General features: G+C 39.3%; 1 protein-coding gene across 4 annotated transcripts in view; it reads left to right on the plus strand.

Moving 5' to 3' along the window:
- The window catches only part of LOC119723751 (beta-arrestin-1-like), a 72,291-nt gene that overhangs the window by 25,259 nt on the left and 30,619 nt on the right, over positions 1-16,413 (plus strand). For all 4 annotated transcript variants that reach the window (XM_038194592.1, XM_038194593.1, XM_038194595.1 and 1 more), the window contains exon 3: positions 14,273-14,333. In XM_038194592.1, the coding sequence (XP_038050520.1) occupies positions 14,273-14,333 (61 nt within the window). The remainder of the gene's footprint in view (positions 1-14,272; positions 14,334-16,413) is intronic.

Below are 16,413 nucleotides of genomic sequence, written 5' to 3' on the forward strand. Positions count from 1 at the left end.
AAACAGACGTTTCTATTCATAGCTTTCGGACGTCTTCATCGGCGGGCTGGGAACGGGGCGAGCTGACGCAGAAAAAAAAACGAGCTTGGGGCCGTGTTACGCGTCAGATTATTCCTGACATCTTAAGAACTCGGCCTCGTTCTCCTCGTTTCCCCGGCGTGGAGCGACACTATATAATCGCAATCCCTATGGTAACCCAAGGGATGCAGAAGAGTAAGAGCACATCCATTAGTCAGTCCCGACTGTCACCGCCCGCAAAACAACATCTGGGGATTGAGTGTTTAAAAAAGACAACGTTTTGACCCCTAGCAATGTTTTACTCTCCTGCTGCTGCTGTGCATACAAAGACATGAGGCATGAAAACAGTCCAAGTTAGGCCAAAAAAAAAAATACTCGGTCTCTGGTCAGCGCGCGCGTCGATTTTAATCATGCGCGTCAACCTTTTTTTTCTCTTCAAATTAACACGGAAGCTACAACAGCGCCTCCTTAAATTTTTGTACCAAGGAGCACCAAGAAACGGGGAAATTGCACCAAGGCAAATGATAAAGGGCACCAAGGCAAATTATGGAGGACACCAATGTATAATGAGGACACAAAAAAGCAAAATAGTACCCACCTTGTCTGTACAATACAAGCTTGAAAAAAAAAAAAAAACGCGTCGCCGCATCAATTCCGGAACTTCGGTCTGACCAGAGACCGACTATTTTTTTTTTGGCTTTACATCTGTCCGCAAGCATACATGTAAGGATGTCAATACATGTACGTGCATGCTAGTGAAGTTGTGGCAGCTTTATTGTACATTTACGCCCCAGGAATATTGTATTTGGTGCAATCAATTGTTGGACAGATTTAAATGCATCCACTTTGTGGAATTCCCAGAAGTGGCTTATTCCTTGGGTAGCTCGGTGCATACTTGATGTTTGTGCCATGGTATTTTCTCAGCTGTACATTTGTATCCATCCTTTGTTGCCCATAAAGTGCCCTGGCACTGTTTTCCTGCAGGTCTACCGTATGTACGGTACCGTAGGCCTACTGGTACAATTGTTGCTTTGAACTACATTTGTATGCAGTGGTGAAATGGCCCCCCGCCCCCGCCCCCCCCCCCCCCCAAAAAAAAGCCCACAGGTGTATCATTCTGTAATTGTGGGGTTCAGTTCTTTTCCTGTCCCTGTTACCTCTGACATCAGTGATTGTATAAAGTCTGGATGCAATCCTTAATGCTGTCGTCCTCCAGGAGTGATTTTGAGTAGCAATTAACTACCTACCCAGTACAGTAGAATGCCATTATGTTCAGTACATGTGAAATGAACACGATGGGGTCCATAAAAAATGGCCATTATAGTGGTCGTTCGATGTACAATTGTGCATTATAATAGAATTTGGTAGCAAATAGGGATGTTCGTTATATAGCCAAATTGTTCATTATAGCGGTGTTCGTTATAGTGGCGTTTTACTGTACCCATGTGTACATGTACATGTACCGGTAGGTATTGAAGACTTCATTAAACGTGAATAGCGAATTACAATGTATTAATTGTTAACAAGTGCAGGAAAAATGTCACACTTTGGACCCTTAATTTATAGAATATGATCCTGATGTACATGTACATGTACATGTGCATGTATGTGTGCAAACAAATAAGAATTGGGAGTATGTACATGTACATGTACATGTTAATGTCATTGGAAGAACAGTTCTTGTTTTGAAGTTGGTACAAAATTCTGAAAATGTTGGACTGCGACATTTATTTTAGAGTACTGTTTATTTCCTAAAGGGTGTATGCCTCGACTGCATGTTTGTACATGTTCATGTTGGATGCTCTTTACATGTATTTCCATCTTCTTAAATTTTACTGCATGAAAAATTCCATATTTTACATAGGGTCTACTGGGTACATGATGGCAATTCCAGTGTCATCTTATAGACATTACAAATCAGAATTTTTTTTTACTGCTAAAGAGTTCAGTGAATGAACCTGAAAATATGTACATGTATTTTCCAAATCTTGCAATGTTTCCATAATGTACGTACACGTACATGTACGTGTAGTGATACGGTAGTCGTGGAGATTCGTTTCTCTGAATCATTAATTGTAGGTACCGGTATCATGGTTAATTGGCTCTGTCACAGTCATTCAATTTTCTTCCATAAAACTGGAATTGCCCATGGATACGTTCTGTAGCCCTGAGCATCAACTTGTGTACCGTACCTAACTGCATATATACCAGTACATGTACATTAATTAAAGGGAATGTACATCATTGGCTTTTGCTTTAATTTTCAGAAATGAACTATTTGAGGGGTTAGTATAATAGATCAAATTATTGTTGCACTGACATGTTTGAAGTTTTGTGTTCGGAAATGCTGGAAAAACCAAGAAAAACAAAAATGTTCAAGTAGTCTGGTTCCCTGACTCCACTGAAAATTAAATGTATCAATTTATAGATGCCGGAAAATTGTACGGTAAGGGAACCAGTCTAGCTGGCCTGCCCCCATTCATGAACATGCAACCAATAGGAAACAAAATTTGGACTGAAAAAAAAGAGATAAATTTTGAGCAGTAGTTGAAAAATAGTTAGGTTTTTCCAATGGTGGTCGGCCGACCACCATTGGAAATGTATACAAAAATACCATTTACTTGAAAATGACTTCACTCCAGTTGCCATAATTTTACAGGATGCTTTAGACTGTCATTTACCAACATCCTGTAAGGTATTTCGTAAAAACTTGGTACTGTAGTTTTATGTTTCGATGCTTGCAAATGTTGTAATTTCCCTTTAATTGTACATATCCTGAATTTTCTAAAAAATTGTTTTGCACACACGTAGTCAGCATAATTCAAGAACAGCAATTAATTGCGAAAAGCAGCCTCCTGTCCCAATTGTCCAGTTCTTTAAAGGCTTCTCTTGCTTTGTGTGGAATTGTGTAGCAGTGTTATCTAATGGCTGTGAGGCGGTACAAGTTCGTGTATACATGTATTTACAATCGTCTGTCTGTCATTGATGTGCCATTTGCCCGGCTTCTGTGCAGACTGGCGTCTGATGCTAAAATTACATGTGCACGAAGAACAGGAACACATCACAAGGAAAACAGAGCAAATTCACACTCGCTCCGATAGACATTATGCACTGCCGCCATCTTAGACTGCAGCACTTTTGTACTACAGGAATAGGCATTAATAATAGACTGTATTTTGTTCCAAAATCTTTTTACTGCATTGAATTTAAAACTTAAAAAGTACTACAGGAATAAGCATGAATAACAGACTATATTTTGTTCTAAATCTTTTTACTGAATTAAATTTAAAACTTAAAAAATTTACATATTATGGTTGCCGTGCCTTCTAAAAAATATCCATGAGGTGATCATGTGATTATAGACAGTGGTAAATGGTAAAATGTATACATGTAATTTTTTTTATAATAAAAATTGAACACATTATTCAATCAAATTAGGTTTTGCCCTTCACCGACGTTTTAAACACTGTATACTCAGTGTGTTACCTCCCAAGTGAAAGTTGGAAAAAATCACTTGGTGAAAAACAACGTCGGTGAAGGACAAAACCTAATTTGATTTATATCACCCCGACGCAAAAGTCCATCTTATAATAGTTCGTGCAGTACCCGCTGCTATACATGTACATCAGATTCGAACCAACCAACCGATCCCGTTAGCTTGGTGGTCGAGTGGTAAGACATCTGCACTAGAAAGCAGGAGGTCGTGGGTTCGAGTCCCACCCGAGTGATTTTTTCCAACTTTCACTCGGGAGGTAACACTGAGTATACAGTGTTTAAAACGTCAGTGAAGGGCAAAAGCTAATTTGATTTATATCACCCCGACGCAAAATTCCATCTAATAAACACATTATTTCCATTCAATTTAACTTTCTTTTTTTACCTGATATGCCTGACGACCATGTACATGTATCAGGGGTGTGAAATCTCAACTTTAAAACTGATTTCAGCTTTTTTTTGTTTTGAATTTGAGCTTGTTTCCCTCACTTTTTTTTACAAAGGTATAGGAGATTTCCAAAGTTCAACTTTTTTTACACCCTTTTCAGCTGTTTTCAGCTATTTTTATCAGTAGTCACTCACACCCCTGATGTGTACATTTTCAGTGATTGTCCCTCAGTGAACAGCGCAGAAAAAAAGTACATGTATTTAGGCATAACATCGGGACTCGTCAAGATGTACATAATATGTACATTGAGAATAGACTTATTTACGACATTGAATTGATATTTCTTGCATAAAGGATTACTTTTTCAACACCTGGAAATACAGAACATACATTTGTACATGTAGCCTACTGTACATGTACTTAGTTATCTCATTGTTCATTGTTACCTACAGCACCTATCTGAATCTCACATAATAAAATTAAATATGCGCTGTAAGAAACGATACTATAGATCTTGTTTCATATTTCTATCTACACTAGAAATTTCAAAAGCCATACACAAAATGAAAAAATATACAAATGTGTAATGTACGCCAACGGCGATTTTCAACGTGAAATCAGTACAGAAATACGACAAGTCTGTCGCGAAAAAAACCCTGATCATCCCCACAGTCAGCGGTTGGAATTGCCGCAAGCAAGATGCCGTTAATGGATGCGTTATCTTTACGGCGCTGGGAGGAAAGAATTTCACGGAGCCTGGCACGCGCCGGATGTGTACAATGCGGCCCGTCGCTTCAGCCGGCTGCAACCAATACTCGCACAGGTTGCAATTTACATAGAGACTCTTCCGACAGACGAAACCACATTGAATAAAATGCACCAACTTTTGACCTTTTACTGAAAAGTACATGTACCGGTACCGTACATCAGTGTATGTAGCATCCCCATAGTGATAAAAATTGAGGTTTGTTACGTTTGTTTCCGTTATTTATGATTTCTTTACAAAAATTATCTGGCCATGTTGATGTCAGTGTTACTGTGCATTCAGTTTGCATTGTGTGTTAAGTATCTATTTCATTTTCAGCACTTAGTAGTACATGTATTATGTTTTACAATTTTATATTCGTTTTAATTATTGTTATTGTAAAATACATGTTTTTCATCTTTGTATTATCTTGCTTTATCCATTTTTTTATGGGCAATTTATTGTGTTCTTTTTATGTTCATAGCAAAAAAATACACAGGAACCCAAAGCAAACCATAAAAAAATTAAAATGTTTGGGCATTGCCTGAGTAAAAAAATATGAATAAGTAAAATATGTCGTTTTTACATTTCTGTGTTTTCTTTGTGGCTGCATTGTTCTCCATTGATAATGCACATCAAACCAACTGTGTATCGTACATATACGCCTCGCATAAAAACCCTGCCTCTTCACATGCAGACACAATGCTTAACGGCCACACGCAGCCAATATGACACAAACCTTGGCACAACATGACATTGAATGAATCAAAAATTAATGCGCACAAAAATTAAGAATTGATAGATGAGGGAATTACACATAGAAGGCCTGCAGGGATAATAAATTGATGAATTCGCCATTAGGGGCAAGATATTCTTAAATTTTTAAGTTGCGATGCAAACCCAACAAAGTGCTCAAATAGTCCGCGACAAATTTGATCAAGATTATGTATTACGCTGCTGAATAAAAATACTCAAGGCCATTTCGTACTAAAACACAAAGATCGCAGTTTTGTGCGTTTTGTTCACATCATCTTATTTAGCAAAATTGGAGATTCGTGTACATGAAACTCCGTGAATACAGACATTTTAAAACTGAAGCAGAACTGTTTTTCTTCCAAAAGTCACCAGAAGAGAGAAACACTACAACAGAGTATGGATAAACTTTGAACGAAATTCCAATCAATTTTGCAAATTACATAAAGATGGAAATTGCACATGCATTTGACAAACACATAAAGTCTTTCATCTCTGTATGATTGCCAACAAATTAAAAGCACATGTACATGTAGTAGTAATAGTGTCTATTGAAATTAGAGGACATTACAGTGAAACCCGATCACGGGTAATAACATCTACCTATATTACGGCACGCTATTCATTCATTTGCAGCGAGTGCGTGCATGTACTCTGAACAGATGTATTCTAGATCCCTTCATTCTGAGACAAATCCCTGGAGAAACGGTCAATGTGATTGGACAAGCAGGTGTTTCTGTTCTGACCTTTGCCCTAGATTTGTCGTTGAGTCTGACGCAAGTCAAATCACAAGTGAAATTCAGGTGAAATCACAAGATAAATCACAAGTCCATCACAAGTCTATCACAAGTCAGTCACAAGTCCATCACAAGTCAAATCACAAGTCCATCACAAGTCAATCACAAGTCAAGTCACAAGTCAATCACAAGTCAAGTCACAAGTCAATCAAAAGTCAAGTTACACGTCCTTCACATGCCAAGTCATAAGTCTATCACAAGTCAATCACAAGTCCATCACACGTCAAGTCACAAGTCCAACACATGTCAAGTCACAAGTCCATCACAAGTCAATCACAAGTCAAGTCACGAGTCAAGTTACACGTCCATCACATGTCAAGTCACAAGTCAATCACAAGCTTGTCAAGTCACAAGTCCATCACATGTCCAGTCACAAGTCAATCACAAGTCAAGTCACAAGTCAATCACATGTCAAGTCACAAGTCAATCACATGTCCAGTCACAAGTCAATCACAAGTCAAGTCACAAGTCAATCACAAGTCAAGTCACAAGTCAATCGCAAGTCAAGTCACAAGTCAATCACAAGTCAATCACAAGTCAAGTCACAAGGACATCACAAGTCAAGTCACAAGTCAATCACAAGTCAAGTTACACGTCCTTCACATGCCAAGTCACAAGTCAATCAGAAGTCAAATCACAAGTCAATCGCAAGTCAAATCACAAGCCCATCACATGTCAAGTCACCGGTCAATCACAAGTCAATCACAAGTCAAGTCACAAGTCAATCACAAGTCAAGTCACAAGTCAATCACAAGTTAGGCAACAAGTCAAATGGACTCTGACTGGGAACAAGAGAGGGCGTGGCAACAAAAGTTCTGTGCAATTACAGACACGCTACGTGTTCAGCCCCAAAAGGTCTTTCATGTACCTTTTTACAGTTAAGGGGTACATTTTTGTACTTATTAATAAAAAATCCACATGATTTGAACCAGCAAGCTAAAACTACATCATGGGATGCAGTTCAACTCATGTTCTTCTAAATAAAAACACTTAGGTTGCGTGTTTAAGCCCCTCCCAAGTTTTAATTGAGCTCTCCAAACGAAGTGTTTAGTAAATTTACACACTGAAGGGAAAACCCAATATTAACATTCAGAACTCCTACTCCGTGCAGACTACATGTATTTTAAACAAGTGTTTTGTTTGTTATGGATTGTTTGAGATGGCCTTCCTTGTTACAGACATACATGTAAATAAAATATAGCTGCGCAGTGCCCACGCGTTATGCAAACAACCAGCCAGGGTTTTAAATCGTGAATGTGAGCTGGCCGAAAAATGGCGAGCATTGTCGCAGTGTGTGTGTATGGAGTCTGTGGAATTTTTGCGGGAAGATAATCATAATTATCATCATCATCATCATCATCGTCATGAAATCCTAATGCTGATGAAACAAAGTCATCAGGTGGAGTGATTTCAAATATGCATTGGAGTCGATGGGCCTGCTTTGTTGGGTTAAAAAAGAAGGGAAAGGTCGTCTGACAGTGGCTGGATGGCTAAGAGCCCAGCGTTGATGCTTATTTGTAATTTGGTGTTTAAGAATATTTCCATAATTCCAGACTTCATTGTGGTTAACAATGAATGTATAAAGTTTATAATGCAGAGTAGTGTGGAGAACCACATAATGTAAAAAGAGGCCCAACAAAGTATGCATTTGCTCCCCCCCCAAAAAAAAAAGGAGTAAAGAGTAATCAACCTTTGTTGATAAAATTATACATTTTCTACGATTACTTTGCCAAAAGTAACATTTTATCAAAACCTACCAATTATTTCCAATATTTTCCGATAATATCAAGTCAGTTAGCCAAGTTGTTTTTTTTGTGCTATGTCTGACAGGATTTGACATGGAAGTTTATGGGATGAGGATTTTGTTTTTCACAAAGTTTGTGATTTGTCGACTCGCGTGAGACTCGGCCTGTGAATTCACAACAAAGGCACAAACAGGTTACTCCTTATGTCATCATCATCACCTGCATAAACTTGCCTCAGACCTCTCTCCCGTCTCGAAGAAACAAACGTATAGTCTGCAAGTCATCAATCTTACCCGTTTTCCAAAGAGCATCCCCTCAAGTAAACTCAAATCTTTAAAAAGAAATTCAACGGCCCCTTTTTCCAGTAGTCCCTGGATTGTACAACATTGACCATGGAGTGGACTTCTCACCAGCCTAGGCATGCTAGGGGGTCATTTCCACCTGCTTAATCTGAAAATATCTTGTCCACGAAATAAAGATTAGACCGGAGCCTGTTTCGATCGATCTTTGTATTGGCACCCCTGGCGTGCCTTGGCAGCAAAACTCTGATCGAGATTATGTGAATGTGCTTCACCAGTATACAGTTACTCTTCAGAAACCATTTTTGCTTGTTTTTTTTTTGGTTTTTTTTTTACTCGTCTTGTATCATTATTCAGTCCTTCAAATGGTTGGTGTAATGTTTGGAAATAATGTTGCAACCTGACGCCACTTCAGCGGTGTACAAAGTCTATGGAGAGTAAAGAAAATTGTTGTAATATTTCCTACCAAAATTGGAAATGTTTCTCGGTCCCAGATTCATGTCTTATCATCATTTTTGCAATGACTGACCTTCATTGAGATGATATATGAAGAAAAACTGTAGAAGGTTTTTGTGGACTTGTCTCAAGAGACAGTTAAAGGGACATTGCATCCTGGAACGCCCCCAATTGGGCTACAAGACACGTTTGAAAAGTTTTGATTTGATTTTGACCGAAAAGGTATTCATGAATGAAAATAAATATGTGCTTGGCCGTCATTAAACACTGTTAATGTTTACGACCGGTTGGAGTCTGGATGCTCGGCTTGGGTCATTAAACATACATGTAGTGTTTAAACCCAACCAAGCACACATTTATTTCCTTATCGTTTCATGCACATATATGTGACATTTGACAGATTTAATAAAAACAACTCAACTTATATGAATGAAAGATACATTGCGGCCGTTTTTTCCATCATCTTCTCCAGATGCCTCACATTTTTCAAACATTATAAAAACAATGGTATTTGAATATTTGGTGGATGATTGAATAAATTTGGTATTTACGGTACAACCCTATAAAGCCTAGCTGTTCAAATACATGTTTAAAATAACACAAGGAGAGCGTGGCGTAGCTACTGGGGGTGTGGGAGGGGGCACACTCCCCCATAAAAAGTTTGCGCCACCCCCCAGTTGCACCCCCCACCCCCGGCAAGAATTTTGGAATCCGGAGAAAAGCACAGCTGTATGTACCGTACCATGATTAGCTGGAAGAACATAAAGTCCCATTTCCGCGATTTTGTGCGAATTTTTTTTACCAAAACCCTTTCTTTTCACGAGTGGCTGTTTATTTTTACGTCTGCGTGGAAAGCCAACAGCGGTACTTATTGTCTAACATTAACCATGATATGTGTTTTGAACAGGCCCCCCCCCCCCCCCCCTCTACATGTATGTCGGGGTTTTTTTTGTCGGGGATGGAAATGAAGCTCATGCTGCCTGCTCTGCTGCTAATGTGTGGATAATTACACACGATTGCACGATCGCTGTAAACAAGCCTCTCTAGAAATGATTAGAAATTCTGTGCTCGGATAAACAAGTAAATGGCTGGAATCTATCCTCCCAAAACCAATTTGGGAAAGTTCCAAAACGACCTTGAGTGTGCACAGATCTGGACAGATATTAATTGGGATGCTTTAAGCCCGCCACTCACCTTGCCGATTTTACAGGTTCAGCGGATCATCAGGCCATCGCACGGAGGTGTTTGTTGAAAAAATCGGACCAATCTGACCGTACACCGGGCGACTGGATGAAATCAAACATTTTAAAATTTGTTTTGCATCCGATTCCACTCCAATTTCATCGGTGGCAACATTTATGTTAACCAATCAGATTCACGAAGGAAGTCACATATTCAAACTTGACGGCTGCCATTTTGTCATCATCATGTGACTGGTCAATTATGTACATTACAGCAAACAGGGTGCAGTCAAAAAGAAAGTGACCTAATGAGAATTTAAAAAAAAAATGTGGCTTGCTGTAATTAATAAAACTAACATAGGGATAAAGTACATATAATTATTATTGACTAGTACAGTTTGTAACTGCGAAAATTACATGTGATTTGCATACTATACTTTCACAAGTTATGTTTATTTTAATACCAACATCACAGTGGGCACGTGTGGTCTAGCGGTGGAGCACAGGATTCATGAGCGTGAGGTTGTGGGTTCGAGCCCCTCCATGGCCATGCGTGTTGTGCCCTTGAGTAAGGCGCTTTACCTCAATTACTCCTCTCAACCCAGGTGTTAAATGGGTACCGGCATTATTCAATGCTGGGAAGGTAACAGACTCGATGTGGAGGAGGTGTGTCAATCCCCCCACAGCAGCATATGAGTCTGGCCCAAATGCAAATGAAAGAGAGATGAACACTCCGCTCCTGTGAACACAGGTTCGTCCCCTTTACCCTTTTTTAACATCACAAAACTCAGCTGTCCACCAATGATCATTTACTGTTTAAATATAATGAAACAATTTTCCTGCCTTCATGGACATGACGAATGAACGAAACTTGGCACAGGAAAACCGTACACGAAAATCACCATCGTTATTTGTGAAAAAAGTTTCCTCATATTCAAAACACAAAGTCTGACAGTAAAAATAATGTGTCAGTCTTGACAAAAAATTATAAAATCTCAAATGTATCTGATTGCCTGTGTGTAATCTCTGGTTCTCATTCAGCTCAGTAACTTCAAATGGCATTCCATGGACAGCTGTAAAAATGGATTCTTTCGGTAAAATATGCAAAACTTCTTGTAGCATGGATCAATTTCAGTAATTGCTTTTTTCAAATGAGTGGAAGAACATGTTCGATTAATAGGCTTCGTTGGTGTGTCCAATTTAATTGCTTTGAACCCTAACTCTCTAGGCCTTTTTGCTAGGATGTACATGTACGGTAGCCTCAATCCTGCAAAGTCCTCCAATTGGCCTGGGGAAAAATAGCTTATAGCCTCAATCCTGCAAATTCCTCCATTATTTCTTAAATATGGTCCATGGAGGGGTGACCACTGCCTGAATCCCGCAAAATCCTGCGGCAGTAGCATAATCCCGTCCTATATTTATGCATGGCTGAGCAAAAACAACCCAAGGTCTGGCCCAAGACCTTGACAAAGTGCAACCTACGAAATCAGTAACGTACATGTACTTTCGCCACTAACCTCAATCCTCCAAATTCCTCCACTCTGGCAAAGAGGATTTTGAAGGATTCAGGGCGGTTAGGGATAAGAAAAAAAACCCATTAATCCAGTCACTTTCTTTTTGACTCACCCTGAGTACATGCATCTGCTGCGAGACCATTTCCCCTCCACTCAACATATCGGTATCAGAAGGTACAAAAATGATTGATTTCACAATGAACAAGTGTAATCTAATTTTAAAGTGAAGAGTGAAAATTTATAGCTGTTTTTATCGCGGTCTTCGCTCAAAATGTAATTAAAGTTGGGTTGTAATCACCAGCTTTCCATGATGATTGCAATGCCACTCGGTCTCCGCCTTTAAAAGATAATCAAATTCACGGCCGCATCAATCAGTCTTGGCATTTCGCATTGTTGCCTTGCTACATGCCTGGCGACCCCGCCTGTGAGGCACTTTAATAGCCTCATTAGGGGATGGGATACTAGACATCTTAAAGGGGCAGTCTTTGTCATTCCCCTGTGTCATCATTGCACGTGTCATCATTGCGGCTAAAAATGAAACAAATATTTTGTATCTTTGTAACTTTTCATTACGAGTGAAACACCATCTCGGAAACATGAATTTCTTTTTGAGATGTTTTCAGATTGGAAAAATATTTTTCTCTGCACCGTATATGTGTGTGCCATTATGTACTTACAACTGTACATGTACATATATATGTGTAACGTGCCAGTGCTTGAGCTAGTCAAACGGCCAAAACTGTCTTGAGGCATTGAGGAATAGCAACTGTTCAGCAAGTTGCAAAGAAAGGGAAAAGGTCTTAAGATTTAAATCCGCATTCTGCATCCACCTTCCGTCTTCTCTTTCGTCCCGACGGTCAAAATAATCCAAAAGACGACCGGGCAGTCCTCTCCCGGTTTGACTTGCCCCCTGATGCAATTCGATCCCGTTGTGCTGTAGAATGGCAAATGGAGAATTTTTTTTTTTTTTTGGAAGATATTGCATTCTGTCTTTCTGACAGAAGGAGTGCACTGGCCAAACTATATAGAATGCCCCAGGCTCCCGTAATAAAGAAAGCTAAAAAAAATGCACAAACAAGTGGTTTTAAAGTCGCAGAGTATCCACACGGCTTAGTAAAGGTTTGCGAAAGCGGAAATGAATAAGACAACTCAATAAACAAGACTGCCAGGGAATGAAGGGAAATGGGGGGGGGGGGTATTTTTGTGGTTCCTCTTTGCGAAAATGGAAAAAAAAATGGTGAACGATGGACTGTACGAAGCTTAGGATGGATCTTTAAAGTGTGAATTGAGCGCCTAGCACCACCTAAATGGCTCCCAGTTTTTTTTTCTTGTTTTCATTGGATACGTCTATTTATTGTGTTGCAGTCCCAATTTTTGTAATTTGGCCGGAACAGAGCTTTAAAAATTTACGGTTTTGATGAAATTAATGAAAAAGGGCAAGGACGACAACCCTTTTACCTTACTCTCAGTAATGCGATACCTTTTTTTTATGGCTGTGTAGGCCATTAAAAAATCTAAATACGGAAGACGCGATTTGAACGGTTAGCTATGGACCACTATAGGGCTTGGCAAATTTGCACAGTCTCATGTACATGTACGTACCGGTACATGCAGACTGTCTGTGTAAATACAATAGAATGGAATGCTCTAGCGCTGAAATACTGCGAAAGTCTGCTAACGTCTTCTCCCAAATTAAATGAGCGGCCTTCATTGATTAAAGGCCTGGCCCCAAATTTCCTGTTGCGGAACTGTTATTGAATTAAGTATTCTCTGTACGGTACTTGTCATTGGCTGGCATTGAGTTTTAAGTCGCAATTTGCAAGAGAACTTAAAGATGTTATATTGTCATAGGTTAAGCTACCGGCATGCAACAATTACGGTATGTCATGAGAATGGTACAAATACGGTACTAACATGTAAGAATAGTGCCTTTCTGTGGATAAGTATTCTTTATGCTGTTTACATGTTTGACATACATTGGACATGTAGGCCTCATATCATAATTTGATTGAAATTTCAACAAAACGGGTACAATATTTATTATGTACAGTACAATAGTGTGTGACCTGGTATAGACACATTTAATAGATTTAAGCCAAAAAACAAACATGTTCCGCCCACTTCCTTTTTGGAGGCTGCCTCCTTTTTGTTGTTGTTGTTGTTGAAAAAAAAAGCAAAAATGTCGACTGATCCATCGTAAATCAAATACTTGCAAGTCGGAACTTCTAATTCTAGACTCTATTGGTCACTTCCCACATCATGCATGCAGTCGACCCCTGCCATCTCCAAACCAGCCTCGACGTGGACAAGAATGCCCGCGCGGCAGTGTTTTTGAATTCTTGTAAAACCGTGCTGGAAAACTGCATGTCTGTTTAATTTTTGGTATCTTTGAATACTGTGAAAACCAACGGTTGTCGCCTATCTTGAAAGAAAAAAGAAAAGAAAAACAAAAGTCCCACCTCCTCCTTTTTATTCAAAAACACGGACGCTAAACATGTTTTTTATTTACTTGGCCGTATTGGCTGCTTTCAGAGAAAACACTGATTGTCCCCGTTTATTAAACATTTCTATTTGTCTAGTGGCCCAGGTGCATGTTGACACGGCCATTAACATGTGTTTTTCCTCCTTCGTTCTTCTAACGAGGCAATGTGGCATTTCCACCCATGTGTAATTCCCGTGACATCAAGACAAGCGGTTGTTTTTAAGCCATTAAGATCGACGGGTCTCTGTATTGATTTGAAGACGTTTTTTTTTGTTTTCGTCTCCGGACCAGGCACCCAGACGCGGAATCTTTCCGCGCCGGCGGAATCCCTGCATACATTGGGGTGTCGCTGGATTGCGTGGACATGTATTTACATTGTCTCCCCTTTCCACCTTGCAGATTACGACGTACCTGGGCAAGCGAGACTTCCTGGATCACATGACACACATCGACCCCATAGGTGAGTTCATTTGCATAATTTCCGCATGAACAATGTATCCCCGCGTACACCCAGACACATGTATGCGTGTGTAGGAGTCACAGTGATCACATAAGTAACCACCTTAAGATCCCCATTTACATGTACCGGTATGTTCATGAGACAGGGTGCATTTTGATGATTGAATTTGCATATTGGCTACCAGCATGTGTGTTCTCATAAATTCCTGCGCATCCTTCTGTCGGTACCAATTTACATACGTGTACATGTACATGTATACAGATGTGCATATTAATGAATAAAAACGCATTTTGATTATGTGATTTGCATATTTCCTACCGTACCAGCATATTTGTACTTGTAGCCACTCACTGATAATCTGCATAACTATACAATTTAAATGATTTTAGCATATATAACCGGTATCTGAAAGGCTCCTAGCTACATGTACATGTACAGGTACTGTGTTTGAAATGTGAGCACTTATTCTAGGCCCCAATGGGGGTTAACCCACTTTGAATATCTACCGGTACACTTGATTTAATTCCGCAAATACGTGAGCATCTGAAGTGCCTTGGGATGGGCTCAATTTGACAGCCTCGCTGAAAGTCTGGGGAGAAAAAAAAATCAGACTGCCTCGTGGCAGCTGCAGACAGACTGGTGTAAATTGACAGAAAGCTTTTTGGGCACTTTGCCTGGCTTGTATCGAGATGAAAACGGATACCAAGCATATCAGTAGTGATCAATCAACAGTGTGGCAATTCCTACATTACGCTCATGAAACCCTAATTTTGTTAATGCTTAACCTTCAACTTTTCAATCCTAAACTGTCTTCTTTTTTCCCCACAAGTTAAACCTTCCAGTTGGAAAATGATTGGTGCATTTTTCTTTATACTTAAAGGGAATATACAACATTTGCAAACATCGAAAAACAAAACTACCAAATTTTTACGAAATACCTTACTAGGATGTTGGTAAATAAAAGTCTAAAGATTCCTGTAAAATTGTGGCACCTGGTGTGAAGTCATTTTCAAGAAAAGTGATATTTTGAATAAATTTCCAACGGTGGTCGGCCGACCACCGTTGGAAAAACCTAACTATTTTTCCCTTACTGCTCCAAATTTACCATCTTTTTTTTCCAGTCTAAGTTTTGTTTGCTATTGGTTACATGTTCATGAACGGGTGCAGGCCAGCTAGACTGGTTTCCTTATTTTCCGGCATCAATAAATTGATTCATTTCATCTCTAGTGGAGTCAGGGAACCAGACTACTTGAACATTTTTGTTTTTCTTGGTTTTTCCAGCATTTTCGAACACAAAACTTCAAACTTGTCAGTGTACATGTAACAGTATTTGATCTATTATATACTAACCCCTCAAATAGTTCATTTCTGAAAATTACAGCAAAAGCCAATGATGTACAATGTACATTCCCTTTAATCTTGATGGATTTGTCAGGGTTCCACGAGTCTGGTAAAAAAAATATCGAAAGTTGTATCTCTGACCCCTCCATTAAAAAAAAAAGGCTACCGGTACATGTATCAATTTGGCACTTAAATGAGAAATGACAATACAGTCCTTCGCAATTTTTCAAAACCCATTATGTCAAAAAAAAAAAAAAAAATTGACAGGATCCCTCATATCTTTTGCTGTCACAAAATGCAACAGCCAAGGTGTTTGTTGCGATCATATTTGTCGTTGATATTGCAAATAATGTGCTCACCCCAAAGCGCCGCCAATTTTCAACGCTTGATTGAATTCTCCGTTGCCAGGCAACAAGTACAATTGGATATCTTCTCTTCAACAGGCTGGCGCGCTGACCGTGAATCAATTATCTGGTCACTGGACTTGTCAAATAAACCCTTTTATTAATAGTCTGCTCAACTTTGAGGAGTTAATTAAGGCCCTTCATTATGCATCAGCTGATCATCTTATTTTTTTTGTTGGCGTAAAAATTTTGCTTTGAAAAATGCCCTGTCGGAAAGTGAAGGACAACATATTTGTTAAGACGCTATAACAAATGTCGTTGCTTCACTTTTTTATTGAGGTTTTTTTTTCAAGGTGGGTTTCTATAAGCTGCTTACAATGTAATCCCTAATACAA

The sequence above is a fragment of the Patiria miniata genome, unplaced genomic scaffold, assembly GCF_015706575.1.
Source record: "Patiria miniata isolate m_02_andy unplaced genomic scaffold, ASM1570657v1 HiC_scaffold_17, whole genome shotgun sequence".
In the NCBI taxonomy this organism is placed as follows: domain Eukaryota; kingdom Metazoa; phylum Echinodermata; class Asteroidea; order Valvatida; family Asterinidae; genus Patiria; species Patiria miniata.